Genomic DNA, 26,351 nt, shown 5'->3' on the forward strand with positions numbered 1-26,351 from the left:
TAATGAACATTTTCTCACAGGTCTTGACTTGGATGTGATCTTCAATTTGTTGAATAGTGCTGGTACTGAAATGAGACTTGCTGTATGGTTCATCCTGGTCATGGTGCAAACATAATTTTTCATGGCCAAACTACAGAGAAGTAGATACAGATCGTACAGGATGGTAACTTCCATTGGAAAACTGGGTTCACTGCACCAACAGATGTGCTGTTACCCAGCCCTCATTTGGGAGCTCAGTTTTTCCCCTCAGTTATTTGAATAATCATCTGAAACAGTCTAATATTTCTCTGGGGATGGCTTGTAGTGATGTGGATGATGTTGTTTCAGATGAGATCCTAAATAAAAGAACAGGAAATTATGCACATATCAACCCCTGGATATGTAATGCCAACATTTATCCGTACTGAAAAGGCTTTGTGAGACCTTCAGCTTTCAACTATGTGTATTTTCAGTACAGGCAACTTTAGTGGGCCTGTGAAAGGACAAAAATATTCAAGTAGGAAAATTTTGAACTAATTTTATTTTTCACTCGGCTTTGCAAATATGGAGTTGTATTTTTCAGAAACACATGAAGAGCTGAAAATGGCCATTAAGAGGTTTGCATTGCTTTAGAAATATGCTTAAGCTCTAGCCATGCTGGATTGAGAGAACACAGAAAAATGTAATCTTGAATGCAATGTAATCCTCCAGGCTGCACCTGGAACGCAGACCAACTTTGAATCCCAAGTGCTACAAGCATAAGCCAAAGAGCTGTGCTGCAACAAATGGGAAATGTTAGACCACAGAAACTGAGTGAAAGACTGGATTTGCTTCCACTGTTGCTGATGAACAGCTATCGGGCAAAAAAAAAAGCCAGTATTTTCATACATCTTAAGTTTATGGAATGCAACTGGAATCAGTAAAAACTCTAAGGCTTAATAAAGCCTTCCACCCTTTACAGGTGGAAGACTGAAATTTGTAACGTGTCACCAGCACGTGGGTGAACAGTGTGGTGCTTACTGTGGGGTGCAAATGGAGGAAGGTCAGGCGTCCGGAAGGATTTGATGGTGGCTGGCCCTTCCCCACCGGTGGTCAGCACTTGAACTTCCAGGCGGTACAGCATCGAGGGTCTCAGGTTGGGCACGGTGAGTACGTAATGATCCTAGAAAGAAACACATCAATTCTCAGACTGTCCAAAAATAAAACATAGTTGCTCTACTCACACGCATCAGTGGTTTAAACAGGTTCTATCACTGTCAGCAGCCACAAAACATTTTCATGGAATTCTGTTAAAAGCATTTAATGTATTCATCGCTTTGTTGAGCGAGCATGTTTTGAATTTCTTGCTTGCCATTCCCTTTGAACAGACACATCTTTAATCATAATAACTGTGGTTTCATGTGTACAAGGTCCAAGTTGTTACAGACTTTTATGGAAAGTGTGCTGATCACTTTACTGATGTGCTCATCACTAAAAAAAAATAATTCAAATGTATTTTTCTAACCATTCTTTTTAACAAACATGTTCATTACATAAACTTGTTTTTATTTTGGATTTGCGTATGAGTTCTACTAATTGGTAATTTAGTTAGTGGCTAGCCTGGGGCCACTTCTGCAGCTAGTGAGAAAAAGGGGTGTCCACACTAATTTCAGATTTGTCCCAGTTTACACTGTAAGAATTTGTCTTCTCTTCTTGAGGTCATTTATGGTGTGATGGACTCACTTTTCACTGCTCCACACCTTTTGTGGTCACTTAGACATGTGCTGAATAATTTCAAAACAATTTTACAGAAATTTCCAGATGGGAATACATCTGGCTAAAGACTGACTGATATTAAAGAATCAGAAGTCATTGATTTAAATAAAAATCAAAACTATGAATCAAAGCATCATCTGCATTAAGTTGGAACAAATCACTCATTTATTACAAACTGTAAAGCCCCAGTCCCAGGAAGGGGCCAGCTGGAGCAGTGATACTGGGCAGTGTGGGCAGCAGAGTGTTCCTGCCACCAGCCAGGCTGGTCTGGCCAGGAATCCACAGAACAAGTTATTCTGGTTGGCACCATACTCGCCCCATGTCAGGCAGCCAAAGCAAGTTGTGGGAATAACTTTGGCCATTCCTGTGGGATAATTTGCTGCTACTCCCAGAGCAGACAGTAAAAGGGATAAGACAGAGAAAAAGTGGGGGGAAATGTGTTGTTCTCCTGGCAAATTAGCACATATTCTGAGACAGAACTGCCTTTAACAGACCTGGCTGAAGCTGTTCCATCTCATTTAAAAACCTGCTTGGGTAGGGCAGAGAGAGGAGTGCATACATTTCACTTGCACACTCACTCAGCTCACTCAGGTGCTCCTCCAGTAGTTGGACCCTGTGCATTTCAGCCCTGGTTGTGTAAAATACCACATTTCTAGTCAGAGTGAGTGGTCCTTGGCACAAAATACTCTAAATTATGGCAGATTCTGAGAGATAGCAGATACTGTTTCGACTCAAATCAGAGACTTCTGCAAGTAAACCAAGTGCTATAAACAGACATACACAGTGATAGATAATTAAAGGCATCTCCAGGCTCTATAGTTTAAAATGTTTCATACATAATCAAGAATAGTAGCTATGCTTTGTATCTCCATCAAGGAGGAAAAAAGTTCCTGCTCCAACTTACCTGCAGAACCAGTGTCTGACATCTGCAGCACCACTAAATATTACAAATGAGCCACTGGCAGAAGAAAGTAACAAATGACTTACTGCTGGCAGTATCTGTGACTGCGAGATGATGCTGTTGGGCAAACTGTTCTGCCGGCTCTCTGTGGTCACTTCTGCCCAAGTAACCTGAAACCCTGTCATGGGCTGGTGAAGGTCTGCCTTAGATATCTTCCAGGAAAAATGACCAGTGATGTTACCTTCCTGAACAATGAAAGACGCAGACAGATTCTCGGGTTTGGCCAACACTTTGGGTAGAACTGGCACTATAAATTTGGAAAGAAAAAAAGAAAAAGCTAAACTTTTAGAGATAATCTTCAATAATATTTATTTAATTTCACAAATCAAGGTCAGGCACAGTTGTATTTCTGGTGTTACACAGGATCTGGCCAGTTTTCCACCACCACTTTTTCAGCATTAAACAAAAACCTGTGTTTGATATATTCCACTGACATTTTGGGCCAAACTCAAACTTCAGATAAAATGCTCTCAGCTACAGGTATAGAAAAGAAAGCTATGGCTTGTAAAGAGCTAAGTGCCTCATTCACAGGGAGCCATTCTCCTGCTCCTCATATTTCAGAATATCTGAACTCAGACTGGAAGTTTGGGGACCACAAGAAAATGCACAAGGGTAGCACAGAACTCCATAATTAAGCCAAAAATAAAATTCATGCACTAAAACTGCAGTACAAGTTAAAGGCTTCCCTCTAACCAGAGACAGAGGTATCCACATTTGGCAGTGCAAAGCCATGGCTGACCTGATCCAGGACCAGCTGACCAGCTCTGCATCCAGTATCTCCATAATTCTGCAGCTTCCATAACCCTGTAGTTACACATTGTGACAATGATGTAAAAGATATAAGGGCCTGTATTTCTTATTTGAGAGCAGAATTAACCTAAACAAAATCAAACTGAAAAAGCAGCTTGCATCTGCAGATGGGTCATGCCACCACAATCATGTTTACAGTTATCATCCATCATTATAATAAATGCAATTGGGAAACTGTTCTTCTTTACAAAAAAACCCCAGCCATGCCACTACAAATATTATTGTATGTCCACTATGATTACACTTAATTGACAAAACAGTAATAATATACTAGCCAAAATCAATACTGCTGTGTATTTCTGCTGATTTACACATAAGCATTAGTGATATTTTTATTTTTTTTGAACCTCTCATTTCCTGTTCTAGAACTGCTTTTAAAGGCTCTCTTTTGCTGATTATAAATGCTTTTGGAAATATTTGGTAGCTCTCCAGTTCATGCCTTACCTCCTTCAGCAGGACAATTAATGTGCTTGTGTTTTTTTTCCTTAAATGCAGAGCAAGGTGGGGTAACAAAGAAAGTACTCTCCGCCTTAAAACGACCTTTAGATTTTGCAGGCAGAACAGTTACTTTGTATTTGCATGAAAATGACAGGTCCTTCAGAATAATGTAGTTTTCCTACAACAAGAAAACCAAAAGGATCACATGCTGCAAATAAAGCCCAAGGGAAAAAAAAAAAGAAAAAAAAATGAGCAAATTGAAAAATAACTTTGGCAAAAGATGAAAAGTTTTCTCCAAAAAAATATCTTCCCGAATTTTTAACACATGTCAATGTGGTTTTAACTCAGAGAAGAAAGCAAGTATTGCCAATATTATGATTATTTTCAGTAGTAAAATATATTAGCATGGTATTTGAATATGTCCTTCAATTCTACACAGTTCTTTTGACACACTGCATCAAAGCAACTGACTTCTAATATTTAGAACAGTCTCTGTGAATGATGGCAGTGGGGGTAGCAATCTGAGGATATAAATGCTAATCAAATTAAATAAATGTAAGAAAGCCGAGTTAAGCTGCTGTAAATGACAGGCTTCATCTATGTTTAACTTTTTAAAAGCACATTTAAAGTTCAGCATGGCATTATGGATGCATATTTTTCCACTTCAGTACATTAAGTACTTCTATATTCTTATCAGGAAGAAAAGCTCCACAGCTAAATGCAAAGCACAAGTCTCTATTTAAGGACAAGGGGTGGAGAAGAAAACTACACAAAGTGAAAGTGTCCTGCAAAACTCTTACTGTTGTCTAAAGAACTGTTGAAAATTACAGTCTGAAAGCTTTAGCACAAATCAGACATGAATAAAAATGCTTGTTTTATCCTGGAAAAATCTCTAATAATATGTTACTGGCTAAGGTCAAAAGTCTTTCACTGCCTTTTAGATCTTTAATTCCCTTCAGAATCACTGATTTCCCATATTCTTCTGCATAAGTCCCTCTTTTTTCTCATTGCAAACTAGTCTACCCTTCACTTGGAAGGTCATTTTTGACGGGACATACAGACTGGGCTGAGACTGGACTCCCAGCCTTCCACCTGCTGGGAAAGTGGTCCAACAGGTTTGATGTCTCCTTAAAATTATGATAGGACTATTTTTATTTATCATGACAGATTGTATGAACCGCCATAAAATGACTGTACATAAGGCAAAAAGGAAATAAGTTCATTAATCCCACAATGCATTTGGAGAGACGTCCAAACAGTCTTTCCTGACCTCTAGTGGAAATAAACCTCTTAAATGTTAAGTTTCTCCTATCTCCAATGTGAGTATCTTGAAATACTGCAAATGATCATAACATTATGTCAAAATAATTTTTTAACCCACCTCTAATATGTGCTTTGTTGACCCCATGAAGCAGTAAATCTTACAAGCTAGCACCATACTGTGTGAGAAATTATGTCTTTTGATTTACACTTCTACGTGCCATTAACTCTCCTGAACTGATGGGGTAGTACAGATCAGGGTAAGAAGGAAAGGTGAACTGTGGTTTGGTCCATTCTGCACAACACACTAAATCAATTCTGATGCACCAATCACATTACTCTGTTGTTCAAACAACATGTTATAGAGACAGATGACACTAGATTGCCAACAAACTGAGCATGAAGTACTGCCACTGCAATATACATCTGGGCTGACATGTACTTACATGGGGCTTTTCTCCCCATCTGATATCTGTCTGACTTCCAGATTTTCCAGATTTAATATCTAGCATTTGTCACCTTCAGTCATTCTTTTCTTATCTATTATTCTCCTCAGGGAGAATAATCACCTGAAACTCACTGCATGTCTAAAAGAAAACCTGGTTTATTAATTACTATTATTACTGTTCAGAATTTAAACTGTACTAAAGTGCTACATTATTAACTGCAGATAAACCTCTGTGTTCTATATGCTGTAGATATATATAAGTACTTAGTTAAGAAGTCTGTCTGGTGTAATTTTCTGAATAACAACAAAAACAAATAAAAGATTTTAGCCTAGTGTGGATTTAGGAAATCCAAGCAGCCCAAAACCAGTCCAGATACATAATTTTTTATCTTTTTTTTCAAAGAGGATCATCATAAAGAAAGCATCCTTACTGATCTATGAAGCAGGATATAACACATTGTGTGTTATGTTACAGAACCATCCTTTCTCTTGCTTGCCTAGGAACTACTCAGAATCAAGCAGAGGGCTGAATGGAGACTTACATAAGTCAGCTCTGTGACTTTCCTAAGTCCTTTGGTGTCATTGTGTGCACAGGACTCCAGCAACCAGTGGACTTGGAATTGATTCATGCTGATATCTAAATGATATAAAAACAGAGGAAAAGACTTATTATATATTGCATATTACAAGTATGTTTTCACCAAAAGACATATACATAAGTATATTTTCACCATTGCAACTCTTCTGGCCTCTCTGGAATAAAACAGAAGGACTTTTAAGTATTGTAGAGTAGATAATTTCTCACTATATCTTTAATATAATGGAGAAAATTTTATACACCAATGTAATTTAATCCTTGTATCACCTAAAAGAGATAAAATACTGAAATTTCATTTTCAGATATGTTACCATATACTGCTTACATTTAAAAAAAAAAAAGAATTTAAATTGAGAATTTAAAAAAAAATCATTTTAATGCTGCTACTTCCATTTATCCTGCAGATTATGACTTGGTCAACTGCCTGAATGTTTATATTGTTAGAGCATTGCAATACTGCTGCCTGGCACTGCTTGAGAAATTTGTGCCTGAGTATATGTAAAAATGCCTGTAAATCCCCAGGCTTTCTTCTTTCAGGATATGCCATAAAACCTGTTCAGTATCTGTACAAACAAAACTCTAGTCTTGACTCTTATGAGTAATACTGAAGGCTTAAGTTTACTCCCATTTAAATCAATGACAAAACTTGCTGCAGTATCTATCAACAATATAAGTTTTCAGCTTATTTCCAGCTCTTCCAGGTTTTAGTCCAATAATGCTTGAATAAGGAAGCAAAACAAAGAACAAAAAAGGATTAACAAAAGCAGGAAAACTCATTAGGTCGTGCAAGTAGTTCCTGACAGTTTTCTGGATTTCATTCTCTATACAGGGGATACAAAATTATGTCTGTTGTTATTAATTAGCTTGGTATGACAGAGCCACTAATGTGCCTGACTGTGGGTTTCAGGAGGGAAAACAAATATCTCTGATGCCTTAAGGGCAGATCTGGTATTAGACTGCTATGAGCAGTTTGAATGCAGAAGTATTGTAAACTAAAGAGAAAATGACTAGTGTAGGAAACTAGCTGAAATGGCTCCTTGAAATAAATTTTTGCAGTAGCTATTCTTCATAACAACATGTGTGCTCATTATTTTTCTAATTTCTTTGGAAACAGTATTTCTTTCAAAAAGAAATCTATTAAAAGATACATTTCCTGCTTTGTGACTCTTCCCTCTCATTTAAAATGAATAAAGAAATGGATGTGCTTTTGCTTGTCTCTTCAAGTTTTCCCACTTGATGTACCTACTGGATGAAGACAAAAACTCACATTGCATTTTTAAGTAGGTTTCAAATGATTTCATCTCTTCCAGTTTACTCCATTATCAAGTATCACCTGCTAGACAACCCTTAAGGGTTCTTCTGAACCAAATCGTTCTATCATTCTCTGATTATTTTAAACTATCTTCATGAGTGGACTGCTCTTTGCAAAGCTACAAAATGTGTATTTTCATTTGTAATACTTTTCAATTGAAATCTATAAATAAATCATTCCCCTTTGGCTGAACATTTATCTACACCTTGTAACTGTCCAGCAGTCAGGGACTGGGTAAAGCACATCCCCTAAAGTAGGTCACAAAATACCACTACATGGGCGACTGGGAAAAGACAAATCCCAAGCATCAAGACCTTACAACAGCTCAGCATTCAGATATATTGGTGTAGAGGTTTACTAGACCTCTGTTCAGAAATGTAATTCCAGGTAGAATCATAGAATCATCAAAGGGTTTGGGTTGGAAGAGACTTCAAGGTTCATTCAGTTCCAACCCCCCTGCCATGGGCAGGGCCACCTCCCACTAGACCAGGTTGCTCAACACCCCATACAACTCAGCCTTGTACACTGCCAGGGATGGGGGGAAAAATATTTCCAGCTACTGGCATGCTGGAATCCTCTTTGTATTTTCAGGCAGGTCCACCTCCACTCATTATGCGAGTTTCTACTCCCAGACAATTCCTTTTCTTCTTTCCTTCCTACTTCTTTTCTGCATTAGCAAAGCCTTAGTAACCCATTTATAAACACCCATGGTTCCTGGTAACTTCTCTACCTGAAGAAAATAGAAATAGGTTAAAGAAGAATACAGAAAATCAGAAATTTGTTAAAAAAATCTATCAGCTTGTACTGTAAACCTAGGGTGAAGGTTTCCACAAACATAACTCCTTAATTGTTTTTGAGCTAATGAATCTTAAATTTGATAGCATTCTGGTATTCTGATAACAAACTATATTGAAAATAGAGGAATTTTTATTCTTTTCAGTGAATATGCAATTAAAGGTTATCTGTAAAAGGTTTTTGTAACACATCTACAAGTACATCAACTGTTATAAACTGGAAGGCATCATGACAGCCAGCAAGATTAAAACATCTTCAAGTCTCACCTTCATATTTATTATTGCTGCTGTCTAAATAAATGGAAGATACACAGGTAAAATGCCATGTGTTAAAGAATGTAAAAACAACTCACAACACCCCCAAGAATTTTCTTCTTTTAAAAAATCTATCCTGTCACTGTCTAAAGTCTGACTAATACAATGCAATAAAGCAGAATAAAGTATGAAATACAGTTAGGAAGTAGCTCCTACTCAAGACAGAAACTTTTTTAAAAATAGGAAAAGGTGGGACATTTTGTGATTATATAAAGCTAGAAGCCTGAAAAATTCAAAAATATATATGCATGCATGAAGTATGCACATGAAACTACAAGATTGTTTTAGAAATAACCTTTAATATTTTTAACAGCAAAAGGAGACAAAGCTCATGAAATTATCCAAAAAGCCCAATAAGAAACTGAGAAAAATGAGGAAAATCTGCCTTTGTCTTATAAAGTTGCTCATAAACATCATGACTCTAGAGTTTTATGAAACATTATACATCTGATTTTGTGTTTACCACACATGCAAAAGAAAAGCTTCACCCAGCCCTCCTTTCAGCAATGCACACTATCCTAGTGAGATCACTGCTATAAATTTCACTTAGATTTTTGGGTTTAGCTGTCCAATGCAAACTGAGGGATAGGTACTGGATGAGCTGCTCAGGCTGCATCCAGCTGAACTTCAGCTACTGCCCCCAGAGCCCAGGGTTCTGGATCAAGCTCAGCCAAGGATAGGACACTGAGCCCACAGCCACATCCTTTTCCAAAAAGTCATTTGAGTAGTTAGTATGAACAGAGTATTCATTACCTAATGGGACTGATTTTGGGCGGTTTTATCAGAAAACTCAGTTATTCCTTTTAAAATAAGTACAAAACACTGAAGAAATTGCCAGACTGCTTCAGTCTGGTATTTCAGATGTCACAGTATCAATCTCCTGCTGAATAGCTGGAGTTTCCTTGATTATGAATTTTCAGGTCTTTATAAAGCTTTTTAACTTCATTTTTCTCATGGTTAGAATGTCTATCATTTGATACTAGAAATAGTGATACTTGCACAAATAGCAAATATCTCCCAGAACAAAAAATATTTGTATAGAAACACTGAACTTGAAGGACATAATAAGTACTAGCACTCATTTGAGCAGCTCTAAGATTGTGAAATTAGTCAACAAAATAGCCACTTAAGTAAGAACAGCAGACAGCTTATTCAAATAATTACTTTTATTTTAAATTTACATAAAGAGAAAACAAAAAGGCAATCCAGGACAATTACTTCAAAAATATCTTAATGATTCTGACATGGAAATTATCTCCAGATGCCCAAGCTAAAGGTTTTTAGGTCTGTAAGACCAATGCACATGATTAGTCTTTTCAAATAAACTAATAGTTGATGTTAATTACTTTGACTGTGATTTTTAAAACAGATTTTCTGAAGTATAAATTGAGTTTCTAGACTTACAAAAAAATGCCTATACAGATACCACATGATCATGTTCTTAAAATCCCATGCACACTTAGCTCTTTTGCTCAACTGCAGGGTATGCAGCTAACTTTGTTGGACAGAAATCTTGCATCTCCAATTAGAAATCTATGGATCAGGTAATGCTCTAAAGCATGAGGGTTTTTTAAATTTATGCTAAACTGCCTTTATTTTCACATGAGTATCTTCACAAAGCTCTCTATCAATAGTGTTTAGAAAGATGTTCTTCACCAGAGTTTTGTGCTTTCTCCCTCTCCCCAAATTAAACTCTTTAGTTCCATTTTAATGAAAACAAAAAAAAAATATATTTCTGATTTTTCTGGATGGAAAATGTCCATTTATTCAAGCTGTAAAAACAGCTGAAAATTCTACTAATCCAAATGCCAACTACATGTATTTGCCACTTGGAAAACTTCAGGCTCATATGCACAATTTAAGCATCTTAAATTGATAGACTTCAACACAGCCTGAGCCATGGCTGCACAATGGTTACTAGGAATACCCTGGGCTAAATCACCTCCCCATAGAATTTAAAGCTCTGAGCACCATTAAAAAAAATTAAAAGTCAGGTAATTCTGCAAGTTCTCCTGGATGGAACACTTGTTCAAATGGTTCTACAGTTTATTTAAAATAAACTAAATTTTAAAGTTTTTTCCTTTTCTTTTTCTCATCTTTTCCAACCTCTTCCATGCTTCTGTTTTGTACACATACATCTAATGTGGTTTCTTTTTTTACCATGCTACTGCAGACAGCTACTTTCTCTGCCTGAAATACTTTTATCTCCCTTATATTGCAGTTGCTGCTCCAGGAGTGTGCCAAATTGACTATCATAAGGAACTGAAGCTTTGTAGCTGAAAAACTGGCATAGCATGGGCATAACAGCAGTGAAATTTGCTCATGCAGACCAATACCATCAATACAGAGCTTTTTACCCAGGAAAGCAGGTACACAGAGCTATTTATTTCTTTGTATCCTCTGCTCCACAGCAAGAAAATTGCAGCAGACTGTTTCTGGAACTGGGGCGAGTTCTGCCACTGGTTTGCTGGAGGTCTTTAGGTAAAGTATTTCATGGCCCCTTATCTTTGTTCCACCCCTGTCAAGTGGTGAAAATTATAATGCTGTGTGTTGTGAAAGTGTTTCAACTCTTGCACGTTATTCTGATGTGGGTCTCTACTGTTCGGTACAAAAATGCCAATTAATGCCAGCTGTGACAGCACTATTATTCAGGCAACCAAATTACAAAAGCTTATTAGAAGGAAAATCAAATGGAATTTGCTGGAAAACAAGGTTTCACAGCAGACATGTTCAACAACAGCAGCTCAAATTAAGGTTTAATTACAATAAAAATATCTGGCATCAATAAACATGGTAACATCAAGTTGATTTCTGCATTGTGACAGGATTGAAAGTAATTAACATGCAGTGTCTGATAGATTTTCCCATTAGAACAAAATACAGTATAAAAGTAAATATTATAAAATAAGAAATATGAAAGCCTTTACCTGCTAGCTTAAAATTTGTAATTTAATACAAATCACTAGCAGCTGTGAAATGGGTATCTCAGTAAAACAAGAAACAATGCTCTGCAATTTTTGTCAAGATACCTCAACAAACTGACTCACTCTTAAATAAATACATATAATTAATATGCTAACTGTACGTCAAAAGGAGTTGTTATCAAAGCTTGGAAGATAATGAGCCATATGTAAGCCTGCTGTCTTCATTGTAAGCTAACCTTTCTTCAAACAGAATGCCATAAGGAGGATGAAATATCTCTGAAACTATTTCAGTAAGAAAATTATTGAAATAATTTGTTCTGTGTGCAGTTAAACCTTTTATTATAAAAAGTACATATATAAATTTATTATATTTTGTTATATCTGATATTTCATATAGCAAACCACAATGATTTTTTTTTGTGACTGGCCACATATTTTTTGTTTTTCTTTGCATACTGGTGGGATTGTTCTTACAAGCTTCTGGGCCATTATTCAACAAAGCACTTAGTTATATGCACATTTGTGTTAACTTCAATAGTTAAGGCTAGCTAAAGGATCAGGACAGAAAGTTTAGAACCTAGCAAGATCAAGACACTAATGACCATCAAAACTATAGTTAAAAGATGGTCTTGAACACGTCTTTGAAAGTCTTACACTAATGGGAAGAAGGAAATATGAAAATATTAAGCAATTTCCTTTCTGGATCATGTGTCTTGCAGCGTTACTGCTCTAAAAATAGGCAAGGAGAGCAAGGAGAAAATATTTCATATTTAATATCACAACACAGGTCAGAATCTACTCAGGGCATATGAAGTATGTGTCTCAGTATCTACAAGCCTGATTAATTGATTCTACTGTAAAGTCATGGTATGATTTTTCAGAACTCTGTATAAATCCTGTATCAGCATACCATCCAGGAAAAAAATATTCACCTCACTGTATTCAATGGTGAAACTGTAGCAACAGTAAATGGTGAAATTAATGATGCCTTGCATAAAGTAAAAGGTATCATCAACTCTGAAGTGCTCAAATATTTGCACAAGTCAAAGGCTTCCCAAAGAAACATTCCTGCTCTTTCTCCTCCCAGTATAAAACCCCCTTTACAGCTGGGCACCTTCTACAACCCAGCACTGAGTCCAACCCACCACTCCAGCAGAATTAGGAATAGCAGTGTCTGCTCTGCAGCAGCACCTGCCTGAATTTCCACACCACAAACTAGAAAGCAAATATTTGAGATAGAATGCGAAGGCTCATGTTCATCTGTTTATTGAACAAACATTGTTTTCCATGTCTACATAGACATCTAATATATGAAGCTTTCCATCAGTGCTTTTCCTGATGAAATTCAGTTACTGGAGAGCTCCTGAAAAATATGCAGGGAAGGTTGAAATATGGCCAAAATCCAAGTGAACAAATGAAGAAGTGTTATTTACTACTGGTTCCTTCAGTTTTGAAGACATGATTATAGTCAAGTGATTCACATGGTATTTATTACATTTAAATAACAGCATGACAGAACAACAGTTTGGAAAGGGATATTACAGTGTACTGCAGAGGAGCAAAATACGATCTCAGTCAGTACTAGATCATAACACTTATTTATTTCTTCATATACTGGTTCATAAGCCATTGTATGACTCTGATTCATGGTGTCCAACATTTGCAATCTGAAGCTAATGATAGGACAAGAAGCAACAATAATATAATAACAGGCGCTATTTAATCATGGTGGTTTAGCAAATGCAAAATGAGGTAAACACAATTTACCTTCAAGTCATGTTTAAATGCTGCATTGATGTGCTAATGTATTGCAAGTCTCTCTGCACTCCCCTTTTCCTTGTAAAAACTACTTGTTTTGTCACATGCATTTAAGGTAAGCGCTCTTGAAAATAATTAAATTACAACGGCTCTTTCTCTTTTGCTTCCTCTGCATTGATTTACCTGATGGTGTAAAAAAAAACAACCCAGTTTTGTTTGGTTATGAAATTCATGGTACTCATGACACCCTTGAGAAAAAGACTTTTTAATAATTACCTTTCAAGCAGTATGTTTAAAAATAACACCAAAACCTTCAGTTGACATTTAGTCTTCACTCAACAAACAATTCTTAGCAAGACAAACTATACTGTTTCCTGCTCTTACGTGGAATATAAGCAGTTTTGATTAAATCACAAAGATTTTGTTTCTCACATTATGCCATTTAAAACAAACTTTCTTTGTATAGAAGAGATTCTTTGTATAATAGAACAGTAAGCCTTTCCAAAAATGATATTAACAATTACTGTGTAATTTGAAAACAGGCCTGAGACACAGTATTTTTGTCCATATCTAGACCTAGGAAGCCTCAAGGTTTGAAGATGTTTATATTGAAGGATTTGAGCCTGGGATCATCTCTAAGCCGGATTACCTCTACCCTTACTTATTTTCCCACACACAACATCCTATATGAAGTGAGCTCAACAGTATCTCATTCTGGTTTTCCATTACAAGGAAATTTGCCTCTTGTAAGCTCCAAGTCTCACAATAGCTGCTTGTAGCTTGAATAGAGGCTTTCTACAATACTCCCTCATAGCCAGATTTTCAAAGCTATCAAAGCATCCCAGACCTGAATTTAATGGAAAAATAAAAAACCCAAACAAACAAGTCCAAGGCTCACTAAGGTTATACATACACTGAAAATGTCACCAGGTACTCTATTATTAACTTTAACATTCTGTGTAAGTTTGAAAAATGTTGACAGTAGTTTAGACAAGCAGACCATAATGAGGGTAAGTTCACTATATTGAGGGTAAGTAATCTGGGAATCTCTCCCAATTCCAGAGTCAAAGTACAGACTCATTTTGCCCCTAGTTCCACAGTGGGAAGAGATGCAGGGATGCACCAGCTGCTCCCTTCTCTCTCAGACCTCATGTAAAAGCCGTATATGGGTGGGTTACATGCATCTACAGTGACCCATGGAGTTCCAAAACTGGACTTTCCTGATACGCTTTACAGAACCAGGATGCTACTCTGCTGAACTGGTACTCAAAACGTTAATTAATATGCAGTTTCTAAATTTGCAGTTTAAGATTGACGTGTCCATGGGAAATAGAACAGAGCAAAACCAGGTTAAATATCTATAAAATCATGTGTATACAGACAATGTAAACAGAGCGAGAATTAGGATTCATATGAATGTAGAGAATTGGCTTCAAAACAAACAAACAAACCAAAAAAAAAAAAAAAAACAAACCCAAGTGGTTCTACATAGAACAAGCACTTAAGCACTTAAAACTCTGGAATTCCATTGTTCAGGATGTTCCAGATGCCCTGCAATTTCGTTACCCTCACAGGACACTGGATATTATTGTGAAGATAGATGCATCAGAAGAAGTGAATAAATACAATGAAATCACATTGGGCTCAGGAATTTTGACTAATTAGAAGTTGTCTGAAGCTGGGACAATAATAAGGAGAAATACCATTACACTCTTGCCCTATTCTTATGCTCCTTCGGATTTGCTTTTGGCCACTGCCAAGAACAGAACACTTGTTGGGTAGAATCTTTGGTCTAAATTACTATGGATATTTTTGCATTCAGTTTATGGTCACAGGAGCAAAAGAAATTGATATTAACAACTCATTATATATAAGCAACATATATGGGTCATTTTTAAAAATTAGATAATAATTTCAGTTTCAGATACTCTTTTTTTGGTTTCTTTCCCTCCAACTCTAGCTATTCCTTCAAATAGTCCAGTTTCCTTCCCCTGTTTGTAGTGTTTATGCAACTCGTTTTACGGCCATCTTATAAACCAGCTAATTAAAAATATGGATTAAAAAGAGGCACTAGAAGACACTCATTAGTTTAAACCACCTTCAGCATAAGCATGATGACTCCCTGCTGACAGGTTAACCTCCCCTGCATCAAGCACAAGTTCAATGCTTTCTCCAGAACTTAGGCAGGCTAAGAGAGCACTCATGAGCAGTTATTAGCCCATAGCTCATGAGAAGCATCTTGTAAACTGCTGAACCTTTTATTCACAGTAGAAATGACAGGATTGCTCCAGGCATGATAGTGTAAGCCTGTGAGACAGAGCTTTGACTTAGTATGACCTAGTGATACAGTTTGGGAAAGGAGAGGAGGAGCTCAGCTGGTCAGAGCATGGTGCTAATAGTGTCAAAGTTATGGATTTGGAACCCCATAAGGGCCATTCACTAAAGAGTTGGACTCAATGATCCCTCTGCGTCCCTTCCAACTCAGAATATTCTGTGATTCTGTACTTGGATGGTACAATGCTTGCGGATGGCAAAAAGCTTGTGGTAATACTCAGGAAGTAATTAGAAATCCAGAAAAGTGCACTAGTCAGACGCAGACATATTTAAAGTACATAAAGATACTGTTTTTGAAAATGTGTTTTTTCCCGAAGAATTAAAAATCAAGCAAGAGTTTATTTATTAGTTGGCCAGTTGATTTTTTCAGTGCCTTTAAGCGAATTAAGTCTTGATAAATGATTTTGCAATGGAATATTGAATGTGTATCTTTGGATTGAACTCATGGACCAGGTAACTTGTAATTACATTTCTATTTGAACTTTTAATGTAAGTCTAAAAGAAATCAAGTTTAAATTTCTATCAGTTATTAAATTTAATAAAAAGAAGACTTATTTTAGATCCATAAATTAAGTCAAATTAAAAACACTTTCACAGTGACTAAAGGTGTTCTTGAGTATGATCCAGGTCATATTGAGGATGCATGCACAGCTCACGCTACATGAATTTTAAAATTAAACAATAAATGGTTTAAATGTACAAAGTGTACAAATGTATAGACCAGTCCAGTCCAGCCTTCAGCAAATATCAGTGGGTGCTTTTTAAGTAAAATCAGTGCTCTGTACTGTCTGTGCTCTGGGAACACAGTGGGTAGCTCTGATTGGACTTGCAATTATTTGATTTCCTGGCAGACTTTGAATCAATTCCAATTACATTCCTGAGACTAGCAGTTGGACAAACTTGCCTCTAAATCTCTCAAACCAAGAGCTTTAACCACCTACCCTGAAAGGTATGGAGGTTTGGAAGCAAGTGCAAGGCAACAACTAATGGTTTTCTGTTCTGCCTGTGAAATCATGAAGAAATGCAGTAAACTGTGCCCTTGAAAGGACTTTCCAGTATTGTCCCATTTGTAGGGGAGATGCCACTGAGGTTGCCACCATTGTAAATGTAATTTTAAAACTTTATAACTGGCCCCACTAATCAATTGCAGGCTATTTGAGAATTTGAAAACCAACTGCTCTACTAAATTCTATTATTTGTGGTTGATGTTTTTCATTACTTCCACCAGTAGCATTTTAGGTATTCTAAGTATTTCACATTTGGAGAGAAACCAGAGTCCTATAGGCACTTCAAAAAGTAAAGCAAGCAGAAGTGGAGATGGTCAGATGCTCCCCTTTACATCATTTTAAAAAAGGCCAAGAGATTTTTTCCTGAAACTACATTAAGATGAAGTAAAGGAGAAAAACAAAGTTAGGGAGGTGCAGGAACCACAGAGATACTACTGACAGAGTATTCTTTTAACTCCAGAATAGTTTCCCATGATAATTAAAGCTTACAACACTATCTATCTCCCCAGGCACGATGCTGCAGAAGTCCATAAGATAGAGGCATCTGAGTCAGGAGTAGCACATGTAGAAAAGCAAATTCTGTAATATCTACCAGTGCATTTCTAAAGAGGTGATCTAGTCCTGTGAAGAGTCCTGTGGTTAGAGCCAGCTTTTCTAATTAAATCCCGAAGTACTAATGCACATTATGCATACCCACATAATCAACCACTGCTGAGACAAAGTCCCTGTATTCTCATGGACGTCCAAGGGCAATATATTAGTGTATACTTCACTATAATTAACAGTCAGGTCATTTTGTTGAAAGAACCATCTGGACCACAGTGATATCCTGAAGTACAAGTATTCTACTGTTTGAATATTAATAATTAGAATATGGCCAGCTGCTCAAACATGAATCTGCCCTGTGCAACAGCTAAAAACTAAAACTAAATAATGTTTTAGCATTAACAAGTACTGCAGAATTCTTTGCAGTAAGAGCTGGAAACTCCAAAGGCCACTGAAAGATTTCTTTAACTTCAATGGCTCTAATTTGATATGTGTTATCAATGGGAAAGCTTTCGTTTCAAAACCTACCATATGAAATACCTTATTACAAACAAAGAGTCAGCACACACAGACACTTCATTTATGTCCCTGAACTAAGTGAAAGTTAATTTTGTTTTCCTAAGATGTGGGTTTAAAAGCATTTGTGTCAGCTCTCTATTTGCTTTGCCATGCCTTACATTTTATTCTTCTCTGTAATTTAGTTCATTATTCTTGTTTGGTTGATTTATCAGACAATGGAGGATTCGCTGCCTCTCCCTGCCTTAAGTATTCTTTTTTCTTCTGCTTTAGCATTTACAGAAACACAAAGAAAGAAGCCTGAAGCCAAGTCTTAATGCATTTTAAATATTTGTCTTTTTAAGCAAAACCAAGAGGCAGATATATTGATTTTAAATATCTGAAAGTACTTAAAATGTTTAATTTAAACAGGGGGAAGTAAATACACATAGACTTAATTCAAAGACAAGGAAACTAAAGCTTTAACTGAGCAAGGTGAGTTGTATTTTACTCAAATAACAGGCACCGAGAAAATGGTACTGAAGGCAGAGCAATGACTTAAAAACTATTGTTGTGACAAGGGCTTTGGAAAGAAATTACATTCTGACATTTAAGTGCATTACAGTTATTGCAGAAATTGATGAGAATTGATGCAGAGTTCATAAAAGGTGGGATTTTTTTTCCATCTGTGGGACAAATTTTATTTTCATACACAGATCTACAGTAACTTGGAGGCTTTTCAGCTAAGTCCAACACTCAGCTCTCTAGTTGCCCAACCACAGAAAAACAGAGAAAACTTAAGCATCTTTTTATTTTCACACTTTCAGTCTTGATTACTGCACAATATACTTATTGGTTCTTAATCATCCTTAAGTATCAAATCCCTTTAAATAGGGGTTTCAGAGTGCATCCACTTTTAGTAATGGATGGCATTCTCTGACCTTAGCACCAGGGAGTTAAAAGTGATTTGTTCAGTTTGATTCCACTGCTTGACAATTTCCAATTTCACACATCAAGATGGCCAAAATATCTGGCCATGGAACACATTCTACTTTTAATTTATAAAAGGGGGATTCATGCTGTTTAAGGAATGTACTGTTTCTCTAATCCCAGGGCTAAGTGAAAGGCAGCAAGGAACAGGCACTTTTATCCTTCAGAAAGAAGCTAGTATTCATATGGAACAAGCTTTTGGATCACCCTGTCTACCAGTATCATGTGCATTTGCTAAGTACCTTGTACTGCTTGAAGTGTGGAGGTACTTTTGCTAACATATATCCTGAAGTGACTGTTGCCATCATACCAAGTATGCATACAGAAAGATTATTTCAGAAAGAGCTTTATTTTAATGTAAAGCTCAGATTCAACATTCCATTCATGCCTTATGCTTGCTAACTTTAATGGGACTAAAGAAATGACACTTGAAGGACAGGCCCAGGTAAGTCTTTCCTGCTTACCAAATTGTGGCATATTACGATGCATACTGATGGAAATCCATCCCTTTACTCAGACTTTTATGAGTGGAGATTCTGAGTGCTGATATGCAGTCACTCCTTCACTGTGTAACAAAGTCACTTTGGTAACAGTTTGCAACACCCTCTCTGGTGCAGGTGTTACACAGGACAGAGGTCTGATGAATTCTATTCAGAAGGATGACATAAAAATGAGAGATTTGGCCCTGATGTCACCATTGTGTTCTTCTCATTGCCCTCCTAGAGGCTCACCTGCAAAATTCACTGAGGAATACGTCTTCAGTCATGGAAAAAACATCTTTGAATAGTCAAGAGACATCATCATACCTTCTGTAAATCCTAAGGCATGCTTCAATAAACTTAGATGGCCTCTGCAGGCTGGTATTGATGTAGGATAAATTCTCGGTCATTCAAAAAACAGCAACAATATCTGTTACAGGACCTTACAGATAGAACTGAATAACTTGATTTAAGTACACAGCTAGTTCGGCTTTGAGCAGGTAGGTGGTTGGATCAGCTAACCTCCAGAAGTCCCTTCTTGCCCATCTAAATTCTTCTATGATTCTGCATTATATTTTGCACTTTAGACTGAGTAAAATGTTTCAAATTCAAAAGCAAAACAGTTTCTCAGCTAAAATGGAACCAACGAAAACAAAGAAATAATCTGAAACAACCTCAGGAGCATGTTTGTGTTTCTTTAAATAATATAAGCAATCCGCATGGGTCTTTCCTTTTATTTCTGTAATTTGTGATATGCTGTGAGGCTACAGTGTTGGGACACAGCAAAAAATTCTTCTAGAAAGCCATCTTAGTTTAGGAGGAAATTAAAAAAAAAATTCTGGTCTGCATAGAATGGTACAACCACTGAATTAGGAATACAATAAAAAGTCTGAGCAGTTACTAATATAAAAAAGCAATAACTCTGTTCTTACTAAAGACTGCTGTTATAGTAGCTATTAAAGTTTTCATTACAGCTCAAAGGAACTATGTCAACATAACAAGGGCAACTGTAGGGTTGAACAAAATTCAGTAAATTTCAGCCAAGGCAAAGGCAGGGTCCTACACCTGGGGAAGGACAGCCCCCTGCACCAGTATAGGGTGGGGCTGACCTGGAAAGCAGCTCTGTGGAGAAGGACCTGGGGGTGCTGGTGGACAACAAGCTGTCCATGAGCCAGCAGTGTGTCCTGGGGGCCAAGAACACCAGTGGGATCCTGGGGGGCTTTAGGGAGAGCATTTTCAGCAGGGAGGTGATCCTGTCCCTCTGCTCAGCCCTGGTGAGACCGATCTGGAGTGCTGTGTCCATTTCTGGGCTCCTCAGGACAGGAGGGATGCAAAGCTCCTGGAGCTGGTCCAGTGGAGGGCAAGAAGGGCAAGAAGGATAACTGATGGATTGAAGCATCTCTCTAATTAGGAAAGGCTGAGGTAGCTGGGCCTGTTCAGCCTCAAGAAGAGGGACTGAGAGCATTAGCAATGCTTACAAATGTCTTAAGGATGGGTATCATGGAGATGGGGCCAGTGTCTTTTCAGCTGTGCTGTTACAGGATAAAGGACAATGTGCAGAAACTGAAATAGAGAAATGTTCGTCTAAATGAGGAAAAAATCCTTTACTTTGAGGGTGACAAAACACTGTAACAGGATGTCCAGAAGAGTTGTGGAGTCTCTTTCTCTGGAGATACTTCAAACCTGTCTGGACATGATCCTGTGCAATCTACTCCAAGTGAACCTGTTTTAGCAGAGAGGTTGGACTAGATAATTTCCAGAGGTCCCTTCCAAACCCAGCCGTTCCATGATTGTGTGATAACATACAGGTTTAAATCTTCATCTAAAATAAAGTCCATCCAAATCCTAAATAACATTTTTATTTCATCATCTCTGCAAACATCTCTTGTTCATGTCATGAAGTCTAACACAGAAAGTCCAAAAACACTTGAAAACCATACCAGACAAGGCAAAGACTCCTAGAACCAACTGAAATTTGATCAATTTACAAATTCCAACATGTTTAAGCTTGAGACGTTTATTTCTTGAATCATTTTCTTATCATGGTAACTCTTACACTTATCAACCTACTTACCTCACATGGTTTCATGCTGGCCTCTTAATTTTTCTGTTTTAAAGTTATACATTCTAACTTAGGACTATAGAATGGCTGTGTTTCTCCACCAAAAAAAGTGTTGATTCTTAATAGCAAACTACACAAAAATGAGAACATTAGGGCGATCAACATGGACTTCTGTGTTCACCCACCATGTAGGAGACAAACAGGTCAATTTTTTGTCAGGAACTATTTGAACTCTGATTGCCTACCTGCAATAAAAATAGATGCCATGCCACTGAGCAGGCTCTCTCAGTATTTCCTATTACAGCTGCTGCACTCTACCTTCTACAACTCCCTGAACACCATCTAGTGCAGTTCATAAAGGTGAAAGATGAGTGGGAACAGTTCCCAGCACAGCTGCCTCAGAAACTGCTGTTTTTCAAGAAGACAATGTGATTTTCCTGCTGTGTTCCTTGCACAGTCCCACAGACCTGCTCTGCAGTAAATTGTTACTAGCAAATTTAAAGTACCTCATCCATGCACTACATAATCTCCAAACTCTTGCAAGAGCTTATAGAAGCTGCTGGTTTCTAAGGAGCAGGCAATTGGCTATATTTTAGTTCCACACGAGGCAATGGCTCCTGCTGAGTTACTGCATGTGCTGTCACTCAGAATATTGATATTTTCTTTTTAAAAAAGAAAAAATAGAAGGTAAGCGTGATGAACTGCCATATTCTGCCCCTCTTCACACACCTTTGCTATCACTGCTTGCTCTGCAAGAAAAAGGAAGGCATCTTCCACTGCATGGCTGGGGCATGTACCTAAACACCCCAGTGCACTTCACACACAGAACGTGACCCCATCCCAGGGCCAAAATGGCTTTCTGAGTGTCCCCTTATGTAACTGGGTGCACACAGCTCTACACAAAATGAGACAGCTGTACAGTCAGCAAGACAGTACACGCCTGGCAAAAGGTGACAGCATGTAAATCCATGTCATTTTTGACAGCTCTGTGACACAGCTGTCCTTGACATTCTCCAATTCTGGAAATTACACCACTTCAAAATCCTTTTATTTCCAAACTACGCGTTGCTAGAAAGTTGTTGACTACCTTATTTCTTTTCATAGACATTTATAGCTTTCAATACAAATATTACCCCCAGGTATGTTGCAGACGGTGAGATTCAGCTCCAGATTTAGATGGAAACATTTAGCTTTCTATGGTGCAATGCCTCCAAGTTCAATAACTATGCTATAATACCATTATAAATAGTGGACACCTAGCTCAAGGTATCTGTGTTGGAACAGGAATATTGCTGTTTGCTCAGGATTTTCCCTCCATTAAGTATAACTAACTTTGGCAAGCTATTCACAAGGTGAATGTCAGTAGGGGTGCTGGCATTTTGGCCACAGGATACATGATCTTCTGGCTGCAGGCTGGCAGGAAAACAGCTGCATCAGGATTGATGATTCCACTGGGCTGAATCTTGCCTGAAGACTGTGAGTTGCACAACCCTGTCTGACGCCTGTGGGAGACATCATTGTCTCCTCATCTTTGAATCCTGTCCCTTATTTTTTTCAACACAGACTGCCAAGAATAGAACCTCAGCTCACAGAGACATTAGGCATCTCTAAGCTTTCTACAAATGAGCTGTCTAGGCTCCCCTCTGTTCTCAGTAAAGAAGATAGGCATCTCCAGAGAGAAATTCTGCTGCTCTGGGGGATGAATTGCTTCAGAAGTCACCTGTTTTTCTTTTCTAACAAAAAAAGGAGCTTGGATGATGAGTTGACATCTCACTTGCACAGGCGAAAGCTTCGGGTGATCAGTCCCGACAATGCTCAGAATATATAAATCTCACTTTGGATAACAAAAACCACATTTTCTGGTAAACTAAATATTCCCAATTGAAATTGCCTCAACTTTCATTTAAACTTTAAATTGTTCCAGCTTTCCATGAAGCAACCCAAAATGAAATATAATGGGGAAAGCAAGAAAAAAAACCCAAAAAACTAGCATAACCGAGACAGGAACAAATATTCAAAAAGTGCATGTACTCAGCTGAACCAAAGCTTGCAGGTTTTAGGGAGGAATAAGGATGGATTTGAAAGTAATAGCAGGTCCTGGAAGGCAACCATTCAAAAAGACAGGCAAAGGATAAGAAGCAAAGGATACCTCTCACAATCCACAATATACAGTGTGACATATTCCTATGTTACATAGCATAATTGAACATTCATATAGCCTGTCCTCATTCAGGATGTGCCACGCACATCTAAATCCAAAAGCACTTAAATATTTCTGAAATTCTTTGAAAAATTAAAAAAAAAACATGACTATCCATTTTATAGCCCTTTATTTTAAGCATAAAAAACTGAACTGATTTTATTCAGTGATATTGATATATATGTAGATTGTTCCAAGTAAAAAAAATTAACAGTGTGAGAATATTTTGAAATAACAGCATATGAACCAATAATGGCTAAACTGGAGCAACCTATATGCTCTTAGAGGACAAGAAAGGAAAATCCCATTAGTGATTTCTGAATATGAATAGACCCTTAAAATTTATGTAATTTTCCTTTTGACTGAAGGATTAAACCATAAAATTGTTGTTAAGATTTTCCTGAAAACCAGAATGATGCATCCTAGAAGAAAACTAACTTCAAAGTGTTTTCGGCTTGTGACCAAACATACATTCTGCTCTAAATCAAGGTGACTGAAAAAGTTTGGCACAAAGTTAACATTCATATGTTGCTCAAAACTGTTGTGGGCAACACCAAATTCTGATACTTAAAACTTTACAGAGGTAATTCCTATAAAATAAAAATTGTCTCAGCTCTGTGAAGATTCAGTGTCCCACCATGACTGACTATAATTTTTGGGTGATGGATTCATGTAATTTCCCTCTGTAAGACATATACACAGACATAATACAAAGAAGAGACGTAATGTTTCCCTCTAATGTGAAGATGAAGGGATGAAAGGATGGGTGTAGGATTCAACTATTAATAACTTATAATATTGTGTTGATGTTCTACAACTCCGACATGGCTGATAAGAATCCTCCTCAGAGAAAATAGTAAAGCAAAATTTGACAAACCTGTCTTCTTCCAGTAGACTTTGACCTGGAGCTGATTGTCCTGATAGAAGGGAGTTCCAATTTTAAGAAAACGAGTGGTTTTCCTTCTTGGAAAGGTTGGGTAGGGATCTACCAGTCCTTTCTGTGGTTTCCCAGCAGATGTCCGTTCCTCTGCAAAACACAGAAAAATCAGGAAACCATTCAGTTAACTATAGTGCTGTATAGTGACTATGCTAAACTTGCTGAAATTCAGAAAATAATAGTATCTTTATTCCAAATTATCTTATTTCTGTTTCCTACCTAAATGAAATAAAGAATTAGCTCTCCATAGTGGTTGAAAAATCACTTGTTTGAAATTCAGCTGAATTTAGAAAACAAATGAAAAAGATAAATATGTTTTAACAGCAAAATGCTTTGTAAATTTTCTGAAGAGTAAGAAGGAAATGGACTGTATTTATATCCCCAGGAACTAAAAATGTTAGCACAATGAATTTTTAAACAGGCACATATCTACCAGTAGTTCTCTGTAATACTTCACAGTCTTTATATTCATGCAGTGTTTGAATATGCACAAAATCCAAGGACAGCATTGAATGTAACCCACAGAGTGCCACATGTGGTTACTACATGAAAGTAAATACAGACCTCTGGTATGCTATATAAGAACACTGTGGTCAGATTAAAGATCTGTCTTGCCTACTTTCCTGTTCCCAGCTGTGAATGGTGAATGTTTAGGAAAACATTGCAAGAGCAGAATTTTCTTTCAGCAATTCCCTTGGTGCTGTGTGCCTTGCTTCCAACAAGAAATTGTAATTGGATGTTCTTCATCAAGCATTTTGTTTGGTAAAAATTTATCAACTTTTAGCAGGGTTGACTGTACTTACATATATTTTCAGTTGAAGAGAAAGAAACATTCATTTAAACTGCACTTTGCATTACACACTTGCAAATGTACCTGATCCAGTTAGGAGGATCAGACCATAAGCAAAAAAAAAAAAAAAAGTTGTGTTTAAATCAATATTACACCTATATTAAAACTAAGGAGTCCAATAATAAGGAAGTAGCAAATTATTAACTACATAATTGAGAGAAAGAGGGAAAGATTCAGGTTTCAGTAATTGTCACGACTAACATATAAACTTAAAGATTTTGCCTTATATGCAGCTTCTATTGAAACTCACTTGCTTTATGGCCAAATTTTACTTTCTCAGCCCTTTGTTGAATCTGATACAATATTTTTTTGTTTGTTTGCTTTAAATTAAACTACCAAACTTAACAAAATTCTTTCTTAAGGTAACCATAATGTTACTACTACCTTAATGGAAATTAAAAACGTTATACAGAGAAGTACAAACTAAAATCTATCAGTTATTTCTCAACTTAAATTATTTTAATTTTATTAAATTTCTATTTTGCTATTCTCTGTCTGCTCCACTTCTACAAAAACCAGGACACCAATTTAGAATATTTCTATATAAAGATCAAGCAAGAATTTTGCTACATTTCCCAGAAGTGAAGCACACAACTATAGTGAGGCAATGCGTTTCTGAGTGTGGGGAAATGTAATGCCAGAGGGCTGAGGTCAAAGCTCACAGAGGTGTGTAGGACTAAATTTCTTCAGAGGGGTGTGGGCTATCTCTATTCTGACAACACGACCAGACACCTAAAAAACCCAGAGATTAATTCCACACAGAGCAGAGTATCTACAGTGGGACTTCAGCAAAATTGGCATGTTCCTTCTGGAATTACTTCCCAAAGGCCATCAAAGTCCCAAAATAAAGACAATCCGTGAGTGTCATGTCATAGATAACATTTCAGGCATTTTTTTTTTCTTTTTCATATTTTTCCATCTGCTTCTGAGTATTCTCAAAAGTATGTCAAGCAGGATTGGCTCTGTACCTAACTAACCTGAGCGAGATATAGAAAATGAATTTGCATCTCCTCCAGGAGTAGTTTTTACTTGCTTTTCTATGTAAAATATAATCCAGCCATTTAAAAAAATGTCCAAAAAGGCCTAAATATGCCCCAGC

At 37.1% G+C, this 26,351-nt stretch overlaps 1 protein-coding gene across 2 annotated transcripts in view; it reads right to left on the reverse strand.

The window, feature by feature from the left end:
- Positions 1-276: 276 nt before the first annotated feature.
- The window catches only part of ANOS1 (anosmin 1), a 126,697-nt gene continuing 100,622 nt past the window's right edge, over positions 277-26,351 (reverse strand). Inside the window, exons 9-15 of one of the 2 annotated variants that reach the window (XM_062515101.1) lie at positions 24,343-24,492; positions 13,976-13,985; positions 6,194-6,281; positions 3,950-4,121; positions 2,722-2,942; positions 1,000-1,141; positions 277-335 (exon numbers count right to left, since the gene is read on the reverse strand). In XM_062515101.1, coding sequence (XP_062371085.1) covers positions 277-335; positions 1,000-1,141; positions 2,722-2,942; positions 3,950-4,121; positions 6,194-6,281; positions 13,976-13,985; positions 24,343-24,492 — 842 coding nt within the window. Of the gene's footprint in view, positions 336-999; positions 1,142-2,721; positions 2,943-3,949; positions 4,122-6,193; positions 6,289-13,975; positions 13,986-24,342; positions 24,493-26,351 lie in introns of both variants that reach the window. The other variant, XM_062515102.1, reaches the window with a different exon arrangement.

The sequence above is a fragment of the Cinclus cinclus genome, chromosome 2, assembly GCF_963662255.1.
Source record: "Cinclus cinclus chromosome 2, bCinCin1.1, whole genome shotgun sequence".
In the NCBI taxonomy this organism is placed as follows: Eukaryota; Metazoa; Chordata; class Aves; order Passeriformes; family Cinclidae; genus Cinclus; species Cinclus cinclus.